At 38.2% G+C, this 21,456-nt stretch overlaps 1 protein-coding gene across 3 annotated transcripts in view; it reads right to left on the reverse strand.

Annotated features, from left to right (window-relative positions):
* LOC120876845 overlaps positions 1–21,456 on the reverse strand; it is a 202,715-nt gene that overhangs the window by 108,305 nt on the left and 72,954 nt on the right. For all 3 annotated transcript variants that reach the window (XM_040258949.1, XM_040258950.1, XM_040258948.1), the window contains one exon: positions 1,576–1,819. In XM_040258949.1, the coding sequence (XP_040114883.1) occupies positions 1,576–1,793 (218 nt within the window). In that variant the 5' untranslated portion in view covers positions 1,794–1,819. The remainder of the gene's footprint in view (positions 1–1,575; positions 1,820–21,456) is intronic.

The following is a 21,456-nucleotide window of genomic DNA, read 5'->3' on the forward strand; positions in this document are numbered from 1 at the left end:
CCTTGAAAACGTAATGCTAAGTGAAAGAAACCAGACACAAAAAGATCACATATGGTATGATTCCATTTATATGAAATGTCCAGAATTGGCAAATCTATGGAGACAGAGGATGGGAGGAGAGAGAAACTGAGAATGTCTACTAACAGATACGGGGTTTCTTTTAAGGCGGGGAGCGAGGTGATGGAGTTCTGGAATTCGATGGTGGTGATGGCTAGACAACATTGTGAATATACTAAAACCACCAAATTGTATGCTTAAATGGTTTTAAAATAGCACATTTTATGGCGGGCTTCCCTTGTGGCTCAGCTGGGAAAGAATCCGCCAGTGATGCGGGAGACCTGGGTTTGCTCTCTGGGTTGGGAAAATCCCCTGGAGAAGGGAAAGGCTACCCACTCCAGTATTCTGGCCTGGAGAATTCCATGGACTGTATAGTCCATAGAGTTGCAAAGAGTCCGACACGACTGAGCGACTTTCACTTTCACATTTTATGGTATGTAAATTTTATCTGTTTTTTTCAAGTTACCAATCTGGGAAATGGAGCCTAATCCCATTAGGCAAGCCTAGGAGCCTGTGTACAGCGTGCAGCTCAGGTAGCTTATCCAAGGCGTAAGGAAGTTGGGGTATTCATATTATATACTAACTCCCATCAGTCAGTGATTGAAGGTTGCTTTTAGGGAGCACTGATTCCTTGCACTTCTGGCCTGCCTGCAAAAGGGGCTCTGGTGGCCAGAGAAAGTCCTTAGGCAAAGAAATGTTAGTGTTGATAGCTGACAGTCAGGCCAGCATGCCCTGAAAGGTACAGGCAAGGGGGTTCAGGCAGTGGACCGACAATCTGCTACTCTCTAATCACGTTGTTTTAGGATTAAACAAGAAAGGCTGTGCAAAAGGCTTCACAGTGCTAGACACAGAGAAAACTCTCAATATATGTGAGTTATTTCTACAAAAGACTCAATAAGGTTAAATAATTTGATCCAAACTACACAGGCAATACAAGTTGGAGCTGGGATTTACACAGCACTCTGTGCAGCCCAGTCTTTCATATAGAGAATGATATTAACAAACATACACTAACCAATCTTGCAAACACACTTCAGGCAGCAAGCCTGTCATCATGGTGTTCACAGGCTACAATATGCATCTTTACTCTTTAGTCTCTCTCTCCTCCCCTTTATGTGCCCTCGGTGAGGGAAGCAGCTGCTTTCCTCACAAAAAGGCCTTGAGGGCTGATGTTACTGTCTGCTCAAGTTTCAGGGTTTGGATATTACATGGCTTGTTGTGTAGTTGCTTAATTGAGATTCAAAGCCTGCACATTTGCTGCCAATTTAGTGCAAAGGACCAAGATAGACAAACACCTGCGACTGCAGGAGCAGCAGGGCAGCAGTATCCTCCTCACTCACCTAGTGGTCCAGCTGTTCTCCAGAATAACCTGACTTCAAGCTGGCTCAACAAAGGAGCCATACCAGCAAAAACACTAGAGGAAAATGGGCATCTCCTCCCAGAATGCCCTGCACTTGCCCCCACCAGAGCATGCCAGAAAGGAGACGTGAGGATGGGGAATGCAGAGCCCGCACCTACCTGATCAAATACTGGTTGATAATCGTGTCGAAGTAGCTGTAGTACACAACATTGTTCACGTGGCCGTACTGGTCATTGTCCTGCCACCTCGTCTGGATGGGCAAGAAGTACGCATAGGCCTCCTGGTGCCGATGGCGATCCTCAGCTCGCTGGTTCTCTGATGCTGTAGCCAAGGAATGGCCATTCCTAGGAAGCAGCCTTGAAACCCAAGCAGCCATAGTGGGGCTGCTGCCTTGGACAGTACCTTCAAGAGAAAAAGCAAGAGAGGATGAGAATGGTCTTCAGAAATCTTGATTTTAGTTTTACAAAGGCAATTGCATTAAATCTTGACCACTGGTTTCAAAAGGAAATAAGACTTTTTTTTTGGCTAGGAAATAAATCTTCCCTAATAATCCAGGTCCTTACCACAAACCTACTGACTTTTTAAATAGGATTCCTTATTTAAAAGGTTTTGACACACACTGACAGAAACAGGTGAAGCCTTTGTTTGAATTTGACCAGTAAGAATTTAAAGTACATTTCTACAGAGGTGCTCTGCTCCACAAAGTATTTCAAGGAGGGCACCGTTTCTGACAAAATGTGTACCATCACTAAGGGCATCAAGACAGAGCTTAGGCAACCAACATAAAATAAAATGTTTACTAGAAAATATTATCAGTTGGGCCTATCAACTGTAAGGTTTTTCCTTTTGAGGGCATTAATTTTCTTTTAGAACAAAAGTAACGTCCTATGGAAAATGTTTAGATGACGCACAAACAAAGGAGGAAAAAAAACCAACAATACCAGCTATTAACACTTCCATGTGCATTATTCCAGTCTTATATATACTGCTCATGTTGCTTTGTCATCTCCTGTACTTAACAATACTCGCTAATGTTAAATAGAGAGTGTCTATCCTATGCTGTACTTAGTCGCTCAGTCATGTACGACTCTTCGCAGCCCCACGGACTGTAGCCCACCTGGCTCCTCTGTCCATGGGGATTCTCCAGGCAAGAAGAGTAGGTTGCCATGCCCTTCTCTAGGAGAGAGTAATAAATACGCTTAAACATTCTGTCACTTGCAATGCTGGATTCTATTATATTCCATTGTATAGAAGCACCACAATTTATCAAATATTCTTTTGTTGCATACTGAGGATTTTGATTCCAAGTTTGTTAATTGGGATTGGAATCTTTGTAAATAAACCTTCACACACATCTGTGATTACCTTCTTAGGATAAATACTTAGAAGCAGAATTGCTGGGTCAAAGAGTAAATTGTTAAGGATTCTGATATAAGTTAATGCCCTCCAGAAAGGTGGTACCAATTTATATCCTCCATAGCAGTGTATAAGCAAGTCAATTTTCTTGTCAATTTTAAAATGTTTTATTAATTTGACTGTGTTCTCTCATTTCCATACAAATTTAAAGAGATGTGCTCAGTGGAAAGATGACTGCTGCTACCATCCATGATGGAATAACCAGTATCAGAATAACCCCTCTGAGAACAACTACAGGAACTGGATGAAACGTACAAGGAAAGTTGTGTGGAAGTTTGAAGAGAAAAATCAAGGCAGCAGGACTCTCCAGGCTGCACCCCCGAGGACAGGGTAACACTCTTGCCACTGCTGTTTCTCATCAGGGCATTTGTTAATCTGCCACATGGGGAATAAAGGCTGAAGAAATAACAGCAACCTATGGGGTTGCACAGAGTCGACAAAATTGAAAAGCCCAACATCCTGGAGAAAGTGAGCAAATTCCTCTCAAGGTCTTTGCTGACTCTCAAGCTGCACATGCTCAGAGAAAAGAGAGAAATCAGCTGAAGCAACTGTATGCAGCTAAAGTCTCAGGAGGAGACGACAGTCTCATTACACTGAGGACCCAAAAATGAGCTTTCAGGGCTGCAAGGAGGAGGGCGAAGACTCTATAGACTTTCAGTTTCGACCCAAGAAGTATTACTCCCTTAGAATGAAGGCAAACTTCACACTGACAAGCGTTGATCAAGATTATCTACCCATATATCATCTGTCAGCTAGTAGAAAATGAAATCATCTCTGAAGGGAAACACTACCATCCAGAGCCTGTACATCATCATTTTATACACAAAGACTGGCCTTCACTCAAACATACCAAGTCTACTAGCAAAGAGGAACAGAAGAATTAATTTTAATAAAATAGAAACAGTCCCACAGACTCACACAGATTTAAAAATAGCTATGATTAACATACATCAGAGATAAAAGGCTAATATCCATCCCAACATATAAAGAACTCTAAAAACTGAAGGGGAGAAATGTCAAAAACCCAATACCAAAATAAGAAAAGTTACAGACAATTCACAGATAAAGATTTTAAATGACTTTTAAACATTTGAAAAGATGGACAACTTTAGTTAGAAATTATACCTGTGCTGAGATACCATTTCTCAATTATTAGATTTGGTAAAAATTACAAAGCTTGATAGCACATTCTATTGATAGAGGCATGAGGAAAGAGACTTTTATACATTGCTGGTGGGAATGTTTCCCACACCTTTATGGGAGGAGAATTTGACAATATCTAACAAAACCACAAGTAAGCTTACCTTTTAAATTGCATCTAATAATTTTCCTTGAAAATACACCTTCGAGAATGTAAAAAAAGAAAGAAAGAAAGAAACCATATGAACAAAGGACATTATTTGTAACTAAAAAATATTGTGAAAAAACACACATTAAAAAAAACACACACATAAGAGATTGGTTGAATGAACTATGGTATATTCACACAATAGTATACTGAAAGTGAAAGTTGCTTGGTCTTGCCTGATTCTTTGTGACCCCGTGGACTGTACAGTCCATGGCATTCTCTAGACCAGAATACTGGAGTGGGTAGACTTTCCCTGCTCCAGGGGATCTTCCCAACCCAGGGATCGAACCCAGGTCTCCCGTATTGCAGGCAGATTCTTTACCAGCTGAGTCACAAGGAAAGCCCCAATACTATACTACGTAACTGTAAATAAAAACTAAATAAGACATGATATGGAGTGATTTACAGAATATATTTGTTGTCAGTCAGTAAAAGCAGTGGTTTTTAACCTGGTGTGGTCCAGTGGTTAAGAATCCACCTTTCAATGCAATGTCTGCTTGGGGAAGTAAGATCCCCCATGCCAGGGGGCAAACCAAGCACTGCAGAGTACATGTGCTGCAGCGAAAACCCAGCACAGCCAAAAAAAAAAAAAAATCAATAAAAGCAAAGTGCAAAAGGGCATATATAGAATGATACTTTTGAGCAAGAAAGAAGAGGAAATAAGATAATATAAATGTATTTACTTTTATTTAAAAAACAAATCCAGGAAGAATAAACCAGAAATTTATAAGAGTGCATTAAGGTGCATGGGGTGGGAAAGGGGAAGTAATACTCCTCTGAATATAGAGTTTTGTGTAATTTTGAGTTTTGGAAGCATGTTAATGCTTTACATACTCATACAAAATGATGATGATGATGTTAAATTAACAGTGATGGAGGGGAAAGAAACCAAAAATGGAATACAAACAGAAATAAATGAGCCTAACTAAAATTCAAATGAATAACATAATCACACTGAAGGGAAAAATAATTACTTTTGAATGCAAAGTTTTTATTATATACTCTCAGTTTGGAAACAAAAATCTTTTTACAAGCATTGAACACTAGTTAATCAGCATGATTTTTTATAGTGGTTCAGTTCAGTTCAGTCGCTCAGTCGTGTCCAACTCTTTGCAACCCCATGAGTCGTAGCATGCCTGTCCATCACCATCTCCCGGAGTTCACTCAGACTCACGTCCATCGAGTCAGTGATGCCATCCAGCCATCTCATCCTCTGTCGTCCCCTTTTCCTCCTGCCCCCAACCCCTCCCAGCATCAGAGTCTTTTCCAATGAGTCAGTTCTTCGCATGAGGTGGCCAAAGTACTGGAGTTTCAGCTTTAGCATCATTCCTTCCAAAGAACACCCAGGGCTGATCTTCTTTAGAATGGACTGGTTGGATCTCCTTAGCAAATCTAAAATACTCTCTGTGAATCTAAACCTAGGCAAGTGAGTAAAATATACTGAGAATAATCTTAGCCAGATTCATCACTTGTAAAAAGGATTTACAAATATAGAAAGGAAAAAGACTAAACTGAACATTTTGGTGTTAGATTAGATCTGGGAGCATCAATATGAACTCCATGGTTAGAGGCAGAGATAGAGATTTCCTAATCCAGCTGAGACTAGATATAATGGCTGAGACTAGATATAATATAGTACATTTTTTACTGCAGTAGAAAATCAGCACACTTGGTGTCTAGACGCTTCCCTTGTGGCTCAGCTGGTAAAGAATCCACCTGCAATGCAGGAGACCTGGCTTTGATCCAAGGTTTGGGAAGATCCCCTGGAGAAGGGAAAGGCTACCCTGGCCTGGAGAATTCAGTGAACTGTATAATCCAAGGGGTCACAAAGAGTCAGACATGACTGAGCAACTTTCACTTCACTTCACTTGGTGTCTAGACTTAAGTTTCTTTTTCTTTTTTTGGCCACGCCACGCAGCATGTGGAATCTTAGTTTCCCAACCAAGGACTGAACCCTTATCCCGTGCATTAGAAGCATGGAGTCTTAACCACTGGACCACCAAAGAAGTTCCCAGATATAAGTTTCTAAATACCCACCTCCACACAAAAGAACCAAGGCTCCTTAAAGGAAACAACTGATTACAATGCTAGGGCAGATAAAGTAAAATATGATCCTGGAATATCTCACTGTGCCAGAAAGTAATGAAATGTACAAAGAATGATAAGCATGTCAAAAGTTCAGGGGAGCTTGTTTGAGTGGGTTCCCAAGGGCCAAATCTGAAATGAGTATCAAATTAAAACAAGATCAATGGATTATAACATTTTGAATTAAATAACAATTCTTAAGTCTACCAAATTAATAAATGGGGGTGAAGGATGCTGAGTAATAAATGTAGAAAGGATAATGGAATTAGAAAAATCATCATTTTGCAAATACCATAGTAATAACTGATTCAGTCAACAATCATTGATGGATGATAAAGTATACTGGGTACAATTTTGGTGAGAAGCAGATAACTTCCACAATCTCAGAACAGTTCCCCACAAATTACATATTCATTACAAATTAATAATATTAAGCTTATGATGGCTCATACTGGTAAGGCATCTCCTTATGCAAGTTATCAAAGTTAGTATCACTAATATTGAATCAAATGAACATCAACTGCCTCCTGATACAATGGCCTGAGAAGGACACAACATCACTTTCGTGTTATTTTACAATGCTATTTTGTATTTTACAATGCTATTAATGAATCTAATCATAATGAAACACCAGAGAAACCAAAATTTAAAAATTCTACAAAGTACTTGCTTTGTACTCTTCAAAAATATCAAGATCATGAAAGAGAAAGGGAGAAGAATTGTTTCAATTAAAGGAGATTAAACAACCATGACAACTAAATGCAATGCATAATCATAGATTACATACTTAACTGGGAAAAGACCGGGAGCTGACTGTGGCTCAGATCATGAGCTCCTTATTGCCAAATTCAGACTTAAATTGAAGAGTAGGGAAAACCACTAAACCATTCAGGTATGACCTAAATCAAATCCTTTATAATTATACAGTGGAAGTTAGAAATAGATTTAAGGGACAAGATCTGATAGATAGAGTGCCTGATGAACTATGGACTGAGGTTAGTGACATTGTACAGGAGACAGGGATCAAGACCATCCCCATGGAAAAGAAATGCAAAAAAGCAAAATGGCTGTCTGGGGAGGCCTTACAAATAGCTGTGAAAAGAAGAGAAGAGAAAAGCAAAGGAGAAAAGGAAAGATATAAGCATCTGAATGCAGAGTTCCAAAGAGTAGCAAGGAGAGATAAGAAAGCCTTCCTCAGCGATCAATGCAAAGAAATAGAGGAAAACAACAGAAGGGGAAAGACTAGAGATCTCTTCAAGAAAATTAGAGATACCAAGGGAACATTTCATGCAAAGATGGGCTCGATAAAGGACAGAAATGGTATGGACCTAACAGAAGCAGAAGATATTAAGAAGAGGTGGCAAGAATATACAGAAGAACTGTACAAAAAAGATCTTCACGGCCAAGATAATCATGATGGTATGATCACTCACCTAGAGCCAGACATCCTGGAATGTGAAATCAAGTGGGCCTTACAAAGCATCACTATGAACAAAGCTAGTGGAAGTAATGGAATTCCAGTTGAGCTATTTCAAATCCTGAAAGATGATGCTGTGAAAGGGCTGCACTCAATATGTCAACAAATTGGAAAACTCAGCAGTGGCCACAGGACTGGAAAAGGTCAGTTTTCATTCCAATCCCAAAGAAAGGCAATGCCAAAGAATGCTCAAACTACCACACAATTGCACTCATCTCACACACTAGTAAAGTAATGCCCAAAATTCTCCAGGCCAGGCTTCAGCACCACATGAACCATGAACTTCCAGATGTTCAAGCTGGTTTTAGAAAAAGTAGAGGAACCAGAGATCAAATTGCCAACATCTGCTGGATCATGGAAAAAGCAAGAGAGTTCCAGAAAAACATCTATTTCTGCTTTATTGATTATGCCAAAGCCTTTGACTGTGTGGATCACAATAAACTGTGGAAAATTCTGAAAGAGACGGGAATACCAGACCACCTGACCTGCCTCTTGAGAAACCTGTATGCAGGTCAGGACGCAACAGTTAGAACTGGACATGGAACAACAGATTGGTTCCAAATCGGAAAAGGAGTATGTCAAGGCTGTATATTGTCACCCTGCTTATTTAACTTATATGCAGAGTACATCATGAGAAATGCTGGGCTGGAAGAAGCACAAGCTGGAATCAAGATTGCCGGGAGAAATATCAGTAAGCTCAGATATGCAGATGACACCACCCTTATGGCAGAAAGTGAAGAAGAACTAAAAAGCCCCTTGATGAAAGTGAAAGAGGAGAGTGAAAAAGTTGGCTTAAAGCTCAACATTCAGAAAACAAAGATCACGGCATCTGGCCCCATCACTTCATGGCAAACAGATGAGGAAACAGTGTCAGACTTTATTTTTGGGGGCTCCAAAATCACTGCAGGTGGTGACTGCAGCCATGAAATACACAGGCATGAAGGAAAAGATAAAGTAAATGAGGAAAAAATGTAAAATATTGGTGAATCTAGTAGAAGATATAAGTAATCCTAATTTAAGATTGAGTATAAGCCAAGGAAGCATGGTATAACCTCTAGGATAATCAGAAAAAGAATATTTAATTAACAAAGGGAAAATTAAACAATAAAGATACTTTTCAAAGCCAAAAGAAAACCATATGTCAGGTGAGAGGACCAAAACAGATTGAGACAAAAAAAAAAAACCTGTAAGATAGTAAGTAGATAAGAATAAAAATGAGCAATAATTACATGGATTGCCATGAAGTACAGATGGAGGAGCCTGGTAGGCTGCAGTCCATGGGGTCGCGAAGAGTGAAACACGACGGAGTGACTTCACTTTCACTTTTCACTTTTCTGCATTGGAGAAGGAAATGGCAACCCACTCCAGTGTTCTTGCCTGGAGAATCCCAGGGACGGGGGAACCTGGTGGGCTGCCGTCTATGGGGTCGCACAGAGTCGGAAACGACTGAAGCGACTTAGTAGTAGTAGTAGTAGTACTCCAAATAATAGGCATAGACTTTAAGAATGGATATTTTTAAAACCCAACTACATGTTATTTATAATAGACACAACTTAAATACAAGGAAACAGAAAAGTCAGTAGTAAAATGACAGAAAACATACAAACATAAACAAGGAAAAAGGGTAACGTAGATATACTAATGACAGACAAAACAGATTTTAAGGCAAGAAGTATTACTACACACAAAAGAGAAGCTTTGGTAAAGATAAAAAGGTCAATTCAACATGAAGATTTTATAACATAGCCTCAAACAGAGAAAAAACTAACAAAACAAAAGGGCTAATAAATAAATTCCCACTTGCAATGTGTAGCTCTAACACACCTCTCTCAATAGCTCAAAGAAGAAGCAGAAAATAAGTTAATCTATACAAAATTGAACATGATTAAAAACTTAACACAGGGCCCACTGATTGGAGAATACACATTATTTTCAGGCATATATACAAGTTACCAAAATAAAACATACACTAGGCCATAAAACAAGTCTCAACAAATTTTAAAGAATTAAAATCAGCGTATGTTCTCTGACCACAGTGGAATTAATCTAAAAATCAATAACAATAACTACAACAAAAACACAATTATAAAAATCCCCAAAGGCCAGATAATAAATAAAGTTAAACAGGAAATCACAATGGAAAATAAAACATTTTCAACAGAATGGTAATAAAAATATGACATAAAAACTTATGGGATATACCTAACCTGTAGCTAGAGAAAACACAAGAGTTAAATGAAAATCTAAGGATGAAAAGGAATGATCTAAGGATCCATCTCAATAATCTCAAAAAAGAGCAGCAAATTGAGCTCAAAGAAAGTGCAAGAATAATAATGAAGATAAGAACAAAAGGCAAGAAAATGGACAAAAAAAAAAATACCACCCACAGTAGAGAAGTCTTTTTCTGTAAAGGGATAAATGGTAAACATTTTAAATTTTGTGGGCCATATGTTACAACTACTCATCTCTGCCATTGTAATGCACAAGCAGGCATAGTCAATACAAAATGAATGGATACAGCTGTGTTTCAACAAAACTATATTTACAAAACAGGTAATGGGTTATATTTCACCCATGGGCCATATTTTATCAATTCCTGCAGCAGAAAATATAATAAAGCTAAAAGTTTGTTCTTTGAGGAAATAAAACAGAGCAAACAAAATTGATTTTAAAAAAACAGTAAGAGTATAAAGAGAAAAGAGGGTACAAATTATCAATATAAGAAACAAAAAAGGGATGTCACTACAGATCTCCTGGGGAATTAAAAAGATAAGATGTTATAAATAACTTTAGATCAAAAAATTTGGTAATTTTGGTGAAATGGATAATTCATTTTTTAAGATACTAACTTACCAAAACTGACACAAGAAGAAATAGAAAATTCAAATAGCCTTATATCCATTCAAATATGCACCTATAATTAAAAGCCTGTCGACAAAGAAAAGTTTAGGACCAAATGGCTTCATCAGTAAGTTCTTTATTTCATGAACTAATACCAATGTTATATAAATTATTCCAAAGAACAGATAAAATGAATTCATTTCTGAACACATTTTATGAGGCCTATGCAGCCTTGATACCAAAACATACCAATAAAGAAAAAGTACTACAAGAAAGGAAAAGTATAAGCCAATCTCTCTTATGAACACAGATGTAATAATTCGGCAAAATGAAATTAAATATTGGCATGTCAAACCTGGGGATATACCAACTTAATTTATAATACTAAGCTGATTTAAAACTTGAAAACCCATCAATATAATTTACTCCCACTAACTAAATAAATAACAAAAGTTATATCATCACTAATATATTAAAAAAGCACTTGATAAAATTCAATGCCAATTAATATTAAAATCCTAACAAAGTAGGAATAAAAGAAACTGCCTTAACTAATAAAGAATATCTTTTTAAAAATCTACATTAAGTATATTAATGGTAAAATAGTGAAAGTTTTAGCATTGAAACTGGAAATGAAATCAGAATGACTGCAATCATTTTTATTAAACATTATACTGTGGTCCAAGAGAAAAAAATTTTAATGATTGTTTTTAAGAAAAAAATCACCATTGTTCACAGATGATATGAGTACACACCTAAAATATTCAAAATAATCTATTAAGGATTAAAAGTGAATTTAGCAAAGTTCCTTTAAATCATACTTAAAAATCAATTGTTTCTAGATATTAACACTAAACAACTGGAAAAGGAAAATTTAAAGCAATACCATTTTTATTAGTAAAACATATGCTACCTAAGAATGTTTATCATCAAAAAGATAAATACCAGATACCTAGAAACAGAAGTATTAAAAACTGTGCAAGACCTATATACTGAAAACTATGAAACACTGCCAGGAGAAATTAAGAATGACATAAATGGAGGGATATATCATAACCATGGGACTGGAAGTCCAAGTAACGGGAGGGTCTCCCCAGTTGATCTATTTAAGTTCAAATAAATTCTAATCAAAAGCCCAGCTGGCTTTTCTATGAAAACTAATAAACTGATCATAAATTTTACACAGAACAGTAAAAGACAGAACAGTCAAAACAAACATGAAAAAGAATAAAGTTGAAGAATTTAATTATCAATTATCAAGACTTATTATAAAGTATAGCATAATTGAAACAGTGGTGTTGGCACGGAATCAACAAACACACTGATGCAATAGCATAGTGGGTCTGGGAAACAGGCCATCCTTATAAGACCAAATAATTTATGAAAAAGGTGCCACTGAAATGCAATTGGGAAAGGATAATATTTTTAATGATTTGTATTTTGTAATGAAACTTTATCCCATCTCAAAACATGCACATAACTCAATTCTATATGATTTATAGATTTAAATGTAAATAGAAAACCAATAAAGTTTCTAGAAAGTATTATAGACTATATTTTTAACATTGGGGTAAGCAGAATCTCCTAATACAAAAGGATACAAAAATCACTTATAAAAGAAATGATTAATAAATTTAACTTTTTTTAAATTAAAATTAAGAAGTTGTGTTTATCAAAGGACACCAGTGAGTTATGCAATACATATATCCAAAAAGAACTAATATCCCAAATATATAGAGAACCCCTACAAATCAATGAAAAAGAATTACACAACCCAAATTTTGAAAGAAAAAGTTAAAGACTTGAATGGACGCATGATGAAAGAGGATACTTAACTGGCCAATAAATATAATTAAAGGTACTAAATATCATTACCCATCAAGAAGAAAAGAAAGTGAAGTCACTCAGTCATGTCCAACTCTTTGCTACCCCATGGACTGAAGCCCACTAGGCTCCTCAACTGGCCAATAAATATACTTAAAGGTACTAAATATCATTACCCATCAAGAAGAAAAGAAAGAAAGTGAAGTCGCTCAGTCGTGTCGGACTCTTTCCAACCCCATGGACTGAAGTCCACTAGGCTCCTCCGTCCATGAGATTTTCCAGACAAGAAATACTGGAGTGGGTTGTCATTTCTTTCTCCAGGGGATCTTCTTGACCCAGAGATCAAACCTGGGTCTCCTGCAATGCAGGCAGACTCTTTACCATCTGAGCCACCAGGAAAGAGTATGAGTATGAGCCATCAAGAAAATTTAAATTAAAACCACAGTTATTTCCCTTCTAAACCCCTCATAATGGCTAAAATTTAATTTTGTTGATGAGGATGTGGAGAAACTAGAACTTTAATACTCTTGCTGGTGGAAGTATAAACTGATAGATATTAATAGAATTTAGCGATCTATTTCACAATATTTACTAAAAGTGTACAACTTTATATACTATGACCCAGCAGTTCCTCTCTGTTATATAGTTTGTAAAAATGCCTACATATGTCCCCCCCAAAAAAACACATACAGGAACATCCACAGCAGTGCTGCTCATAACAGACCCAAACTTAAAACAACACAAGTATTCATCAGTGGTACAATGGATAAACAAAAAGCAGATATCCATATAACAGAATACTATACAGCCTTAAAAAATGACTTTCTGCTGCCTAAAATCACATTAATAAACTTCACAGGCATAATTTTGTATGAAAGGAGCCAAAGAGAAAAGAGTAGCCGCTGTGTGATTCCTGGTATGTAGATTCCCAAAACATCAGAAATAATCTACAATGTTAGAAATCAGAACGATGGTTACTTTGGGATGAGGGAAGGGACATAAAGAAGGCTTCTGTGGGGTTAGTAATGTTCTACACCTTGATCTGGGGTGGCATTTACACAAGTATATGACTTTAGAGAAATTCATCAAATTTCTTTCATCTATAAAGGTGTTATACTTATGGCATCAGCATGGTAGCAGGTGGTGGCTTAGGTGGTAAAGAATCTGCCTGCAATGCAGGAGACCTGGGTTTGATCCCTGAGTCAGGAAGATCCCCAGAGAAGCGAATGGCTATCTACTCTAGTATTCTTGCCTAGGAAATCCCATGGACAGAGGGGCCTGGTGGGTTACAGTCCATGGGTTACAAGGAGTCAGACATGACTGAGCAATTAACACTTTCACTTTTCAAAATTTGTTCCAAAAAAGAGTGTAATATGAACAAAAATTATTTCATTACTCTAACTTAAGTCTCTAGTGTCCAAAACAATTTATTTTTCCTTTTTATGCATACATGGAATCTATCTCTTGTCCATTCACCTTCATGCAAACTCAGAAAACTTAAGGGAGTCAAGATTCTTCTTTATTCACTTAATGCCTTATTATATTGATTGTTTTGTGGATATGTACATAATTACACAGCCACAAGCAGGCAATGATAAAAATGGACTTTAACTCTCACCTAGTAGAAAGCATAGAGGAGGAAATGGCAACCCACTCCATTGTTCTTGCCTGGAGAATCCCAGGGACAGAGGAGCCTGCTGGGCTGCCGTCTATGGAGTCGCACAGTTGGAGACAACTGAAGCAACTCAGCAGCAGCAGCAGCAGTAGAAAGCAAGAAATTACTTAGAATCTTTGATGACCTGAAAATAAACTGCCATCCAAGTGACACTGAAAAAGAGAAGTTTCTTTACTTGCACATCTTTATATGAAACTTTCTTAAGGAATCAACCTGCAATATCTGTTCCTCTTGGTAACACACAGGCCAAATTCATCCACTTAAGCAATACAAAAATCTGCAAAGAGAAGAGTGCTCTGCATGGTACTGAGTATCAGTTGGCATTTTGACTGACCACTAAGAGAAAGTAGAGGGAAATCATTTCTTAAAACAATTTTAAAGAACTGTATCATTAAGTAGCAAAGCATACTGGCACAATCCAAAGAAAATAAATTTTGATAACTGCTTCACAAATATTCAGATATTCCAAATAATGTTAATGGAATTCTAAATCCTCTGGGAAAGTGCCTTGACTCCACAAAGAAAGTTATCACAAGTGGGCACTTTGCTCAAGTCTAAATGTGTGGGGGAGGAGAATCCTGCCATGCAAAGAAATTCTCAGGAAGCTGTGAAGATATTAGCTATTTGACTCAATTGATTCCAAGCTGAAACATAATAGTACATTATAAATCTGTTTTGATTTTACTTAATCTAATGAAAAAATGTTCATCTTTTTGATAAGTGCTCATTAGCCGTTTTTTTCTGACATAAACAGACAAGAAAGATGTTCTTGTGCTGCATTTAAAACTCAACTCAGCTAATTACAGTGCCATGACTCAAAGAACAAAATCAATGCACTGAAGTTTCTCACTTGAATTGTTTTTATAGTTGAATTAAAAATCTGACCAAAAAAAATTTTAAAGGGCCCCAGCAGTGTTTTTTACTAAGCTTGAATACTGTTTAAGTAAACAAAGGCTACATTTTAGCCCATTATATAAATTTTTTCTGTCAATTACTAAGAACAGTTGCTAAATTTATCAATCAATGCGTATGTGTTGGGGGTGGGGGTGCTCTCTTTTTTGGGAAGTGCTGATAAATTTGCATAAGCAATCCATTCGATTTCATCCGATCCTCTGTGAAAGCAAAAACCAACAAGTAGATAATACCTGGTCAGGGTTGGAGCCTGTCAAGGACCAGGGAATAGCATGAAAGAAAGTGATCATATAGGAACGCATGTACACCCATGGTGGATTCATGTCAATGTATGGCAAAACCAATACAGAATTGTAAAGTAAAAAAAAAAAAGAATCAAGCCAATTAACAGCCCAGATTTATGCCCAGGACTTTTAGAAATATCAGATGTTTTGGGCTTTTTGAACCACCGAGTATTACTCTGCTAAAACATTATTTTGAATGAGAGTGTCAGACTTTATTTTGGGGGGCTCCAAAATCACTGCAGATGGTGATTGCAGCCATGACATTAAAAGACGCTTACTCCTTGGAAGAAAAGTTATGACCAACCTAGACAGCATATTCAAAAGCAGAGACATTACTTTGCCAACAAAGGTCCGTCTAGTCAAGGCTATGGTTTTTCCAGTGGTCATGTATGGATGTGAGAGTTGGACTGTGAAGAAAGCTGAGTGCCGAAGAATTGATGCTTTTGAACTGTGGTGTTGGGGAAGACTCTTGAGAGTCCCTTGGACTGCAAGGAGATCCAACCAGTCCATTCTGAAGGAGATCAGCCCTGGGATTTCTTTGGAGGGAATGATGCTAAAGCTGAAGCTCCAGTACTTTGGCCAACTCATGTGAAGAGTTGACTCATTGGAAAAGACTCTGATGCTGGGAGGGATTGGGGGCAGGAGGAGAAGGGGATGACAGAGGATGAGATGGCTGGATGGCATCACGGACTTGATGGCCGTGAGTCTGAGTGAATTCCAGGAGTTGGTGATGGACAGGGAGGCCTGGCGTGCTGCGATTCATGGGGTCGCAAAGAGTCTGACATGACTGAGCGACTGAACTGAACTGAACAGAATTAATGCCTGTTCTTAAAATGCTTGATTTTTGCTCCAGGAAATATTTTAACTACAGTAATCTGGGTATCGGGTATCTGATATCTGGTTATGACTCAAATAATCATTTCACTGATTTTTTAAACTGACTTTTTACTATAAGGTATACTTACCTGAAACTAGAAAACTTAGAAATTATTTTAACTCTAGGACACATGAATTATGCATATTATATGCAAATTTCAAGGCAAAACATCACAAAGAGGAGTAAGTGAATTACTTAAATAATCTGTTACTTCTTCTTACCCTGTCTATGAAATCAGTAGAAAAATGAATATATGAAACTTTTTAAAGGTTCATTTGAATGAGCAAACAGGGTAATGAGAGAATAATCTAGCACTAAACTCATTCAGTGGATGGTTGTCAGAGTCACCTTCATGATTTTGCTAGCATTTCATAGTCTTTAAACGTTTTGAGTACTAAGCAAAAACACATCTTATGTTCAGAAGGAAGTCAAATGGCTTTCATTAACAAAGCTGTAAACACCGTATAACCACCTTGAAGCAAAAATGCATAGCTGGGAGGTCAAGAATTCAGGGTGGAAAAACTAAGATCAAGTTCCAACTCCACCACTTGCTCTTCAAGGGAAACTGGACAAGATTCCTCACTTCTCTAAGATTCATAAATGATTAATGTTTGGGGAAAGAATACCTACATTACTGATTGATACTACATTTAATAAGATGATAGATATGTTAGGTAGATAGAATAGGAAAAAGCAGTCCAAAATGGCGGTGGCTAAAAGACAAGGAAGGGAAAAGCCCATGAAAATAGAACAAAGGAAGGTCCGAGGACCGGAGTGAGGACCTCAGGTAAAACAAACAACACTCCTGGCTGGCCCAATTTACATAGGACAGGCCCAGAGAGAGATAAACATATAAATAGAGGAGCCAAAGCTCTCTCTCTCTCTCCCTCTCCCCTTGCGCTGGGGCGCTCTTCTCCTCATGTCTTTGGATCGACATGCCCTCACGCCTAGAAGATAGATTTTCCTGCTATCTTCTAAATAAAATAGAGCTGTGACACTGAGCTGTAACACTGATTTGTCTAAGAGCTATAACATGGTCCATTCGAGACCTGAGAGCTATAACATGGTCTATCCAAGACCCGAGAGCTGTGACATGCTGAGGGGGCTTTAATGTCCATCACTCCAAATCTTTGTTCTGACGAGACAAAGAACCGAGGAACATACACTCGCGTGACAGACAGAAAGGCCTAGCACAGGGCCTGACACGTCATCAGGATTCAAAAATTCAGCTGACACTGCCAAACCTGTAGAACTTGAGGCTCGGGCCTTTCCAGGGCTGAGGAGTCCCCTTTCTTCCTTTTCAGCCTGTGTCATTTTCAATATTCCAGCACCGTCTGGAACAAAATGCAGACCATTTCCTTATATCACACTAACTGGTTTATTTCAGGCATCAAACCTAGAACCTTGACTTTGTTATTATCATCTCAGCGTAACCAGCTCTCTTTATTAGACCTTATTTCAAAGTGTCAGCATGTAAGAGAAATGCAGTACATGGTGCATTTGGTCATTATGGGTCACTGGAAAACCACATTTTTTCTGTAATTCTACTCTATATTTGGCACATAGGAAAAGTTTACCAGCTTATTAAGTAATGGAATGGGCCATATTCATGTTACTCTGACTTCATCTAAAGCAAATGAAACCATCAATGTTTACATACTTATCAGGTCTGATCCAAGTACCTCATTCCTCTCCATTAATATAAAAGGTTAATGGTCAGCCATTAATGAATGCTTACTCAATTCCAAGAACTATGTGAAACTCTTTCATGGACTATTTCACTTAATTCTCCAACAATCCTAGACAGTAGCTACTGACATCCTTATAACCAGAAAGTGGGACTCAGACAGGTTAAGCAACATATTAAAGGCCATGCAGCTAGTAAGAGATTATTAGCAAATATTAATACATCCAAGGGCATTCACATCAGTAAAAATTAATTCCAATGGGATCAGAACTGGACACCAATTAAATGTTATTCTTTTAATTTGGAGTCATCTGGACACTGCCTAGCAAGTTCATTCTTTCATTTACTTCTGTCTGTATTTACTGACTTTAGATTCATTTAGATAAGTAAGATTAAACTTTGGGCAAGTATCTTACATCCCCTAGCATCAATTTCCTCATCTTTAAGATGAGAATATCAAATACTCTGAAGACTAAATAGCATGATATATGGGAAGCACTTGCAGCAGGAACCGGCACATAGTAAGTGCCTAAGCAATGTTTGCTCCTGCTGCTGCTAAGTCGCTTCAGTCGTGTCCAACTCTGTGCGGCCCCATAGACGGCAGCCCACCAGGCTCCCCTGTCCCTGGGATTCTCCAGGCAAGAACACTGGAGTGGGTTGCCATTTCCTTCTCCAATGCATGAAAGTGAAAAGTGAAAGTGAAGTCGCTCATTCGTGTCCGACTCTTAGCGACCCCATGGACTGCAGCCTACCAGGCTCCTCCATCCATGGGATGTTCCAGGCAAGAATTGAGTGGGGTGCCATCGCCTTCTCCAAAGCCATGTTCGCTAGCTATCATTAAATGAAAGCATATTTTAAGACATACTACGTAGAAAAGGAAATCATGACACCGATGAGTTGAATTGTGACTTTATCATCACCTCTAGAAACAAATTCTAGGTTTTCTCAGACAGAGATTTTTTTCTTATTAAAATATAGAAAAGGTTTCTAATCACCAAGACTTAAAAAACTGCTACAATATGGGGGTCTACTCTCTGCTGTTGTAAGTGTACAAACGGCATGATTCCCTCTATCATGATTGTCATTGGGAGGGAGATGGGCTCACTGTCTCATACATTTCTTTCCTACTGTAAGACACTGAATTTGAATTAAATCTTCTGTAGAATGAGCACAAAAGAATCATGCTAGCTTGACCTCAGAAGACAAGATGAGGAGAATTGAAGGCAGTTTTCTGAAGCACTGCAAAGATAAGGGATTCCTTGGCCTGAGAAGACTCATATGGCTAGAGGCCAAAACAAAAAGTGCTGTATTATTTTGCTTGGTTCCTGGAAACCAAATGCAAATCTAACCAACAATCAATATTTATCATTTCTAGCATTATGAAAAGCTCCAGACACGGCACTGGAAATAGAATATGATATTGTTAAGGATGACAGTGATCGTGAGCCTGTGTTTTTAATCTCAGGATCTGGACTGTGTCCTCTGAGGCCTGAACTCACTCTCATTTGCTCAAAGATACAACTCTGGGGTTCCTCTCCTAGACAGGGGAGCACATACTTTGAAGAGCCACAGCATTTAATTCTGCAGACAGTTACTATAAGGTTGGTGATATTATTCCCCCCAAAAATGGTTCCTTTGCAAAATATATAGATCAGAAGAGTGAGAGTAAGAAGTAACAGAGGAGCCTCTGGACCAAATATTTTTAAAGTTTGTACCCAAGCTCCTAGAAGAAAAGTACATCAAATCCAAATTTTAAAAATCTGAAAAATATCTGGCCCTGTCAGAATTTTAAAATAAACTGTCATTTTAAAAACTACTTTCCAGTTCCTTGCAGATGAATGTTAACTTGGTTACCAATCAAAAGCTTTTTTATGCATTTAGTCCCAAACTGTCCTGCTGCCTACAAAATCTGCAATAAAGCAATTAGAACCGTAGAGGAAACAAATGTGTTCAGGAGGCTGGTAGGCTCAGGAAGCAGATCAGGAATATTCACACACTGTCAGGATGTTTTCTGGCTTTTTCTCTGTTTTGTTCATTTATACTCATGTGTGGACAAGGGGGTTGAAAACACTTTGCTAAGAATGAAACCCTGAGATTTATATGTAATTTCTAAGCTTATCCTTGGGAAAGAAGCCACAAGCTGTTTTCAGACAAGAGTAAAACACTCGCAATTCCCTTTGAAAAACAACGTCCAATCTTCCCTTAAATTGAGATGCCAGAGCAACTAGATTGCGATTTAAATCAGAGGACAAAATTATCCCAGGTACACCAGGGTGGAAGGAGAGGCAGAACAGACACTGGTAAATAGCCTATGAATTCAAAATGCAGAGCCTTCTTCCTGCCCCGAGCCAGGTTTGACTTCCAACAAATTAGAGAAATAAATTGGCAGTTCACCTACAATTCCCTGGTAAACAAACATATTTCACCAGCTATTTCATGACCATCTTTTGAGCTGAGCCTTTCTAAATTCCATAAAGGACTGGGCTGTAACGGTAACTCTTGGAGTTCACAATAACCCTTGGCAGGGCTCTAATGAAAAACAAAAATCTCCACCTAATTCCAACAATTTGCCATAGTAACGGAAGCCTTCATATTATTGATACTACCATGGCCTGAGGAAGAGTTAGAACCTCAGTGAGGGGCAGAGGCTGACAACAGAAGCTAAAATATTGCAACTCTTGAGATTCCACTTTCAAGTTGGATTCAAAAAGCACAAATTTGGACCAATATCAACCTCAAGGATGGACTTGGCCAAACAGCTTCATGTGTAGCAGAAAGGACCTGATCATCCTGGTTGAACAAGGGCTTGGTCAGCTAAGACTTCTTTTTGCTATTGGTAATGAATCCATTCAATGGTGGTTCTTATAAACTGGATTAAGTGTTTCACCTCCACATTCCCATAAAAGTCAGTACACCTGGGGATTAATCATGATCCCAGATTTACCTACTCTTCTCTTTGGCTTCTGTAACCAGCTGAGATCTCTACTGGCAGAAAATTGAGGGTTTAGTAGGGAGGAATGGAACATATTCTGATGGGAGGAATTTCTACTCCACAGAGGTGCCTTTATCTCTGCAAAAATCTCCCACTGGCAGGTTGGCTAGAACCAGACCTATCTCTCCAAGGCAAAGGCATTTCAGGACTCAGCCCAAGGTGGCACCTATTTAGTCCAAAAGTTTGCCAACAATAGAGCTCACAATCTGCGGAGCAGGGCTTGTGTGGTCCCCTCACCCCCAACTCCTTTCCCAGTGAAAGGCACTGATCCCAGGTGAGGGCACATAGCCAGAGACGAGAGAGAGAGTCTTCTAGAAAATAATTTTTGCAAAGGTTCAGGTAGTGATAAGGAATGGGGGATAAGAGTGATTTGCATGAATCTAACACTGTAGCATTAAATTCTGTCCGAGTGGGCTTTTGTTAAAAAAAAAAAAAAAGCATTCCAAATGCTGGGAAATGGTAATCACTTGAAAGCAAAGTGGTTCTTCCTTACAGAAGAGTTTCAAATTCAACATCTTTTTGATGGAAGAGATGGGTTGGGAGGTAAGAAAGTGAGTTTATAAAAGACACAGCAGATCACAAATGTGCTGATCCAACACTGTCAATGATATCTCATCCCAG

This window comes from Oryx dammah, unplaced genomic scaffold, assembly GCF_014754425.2.
Source record: "Oryx dammah isolate SB20612 unplaced genomic scaffold, SCBI_Odam_1.1 HiC_scaffold_17, whole genome shotgun sequence".
Classification (NCBI taxonomy): domain Eukaryota; kingdom Metazoa; phylum Chordata; class Mammalia; order Artiodactyla; family Bovidae; genus Oryx; species Oryx dammah.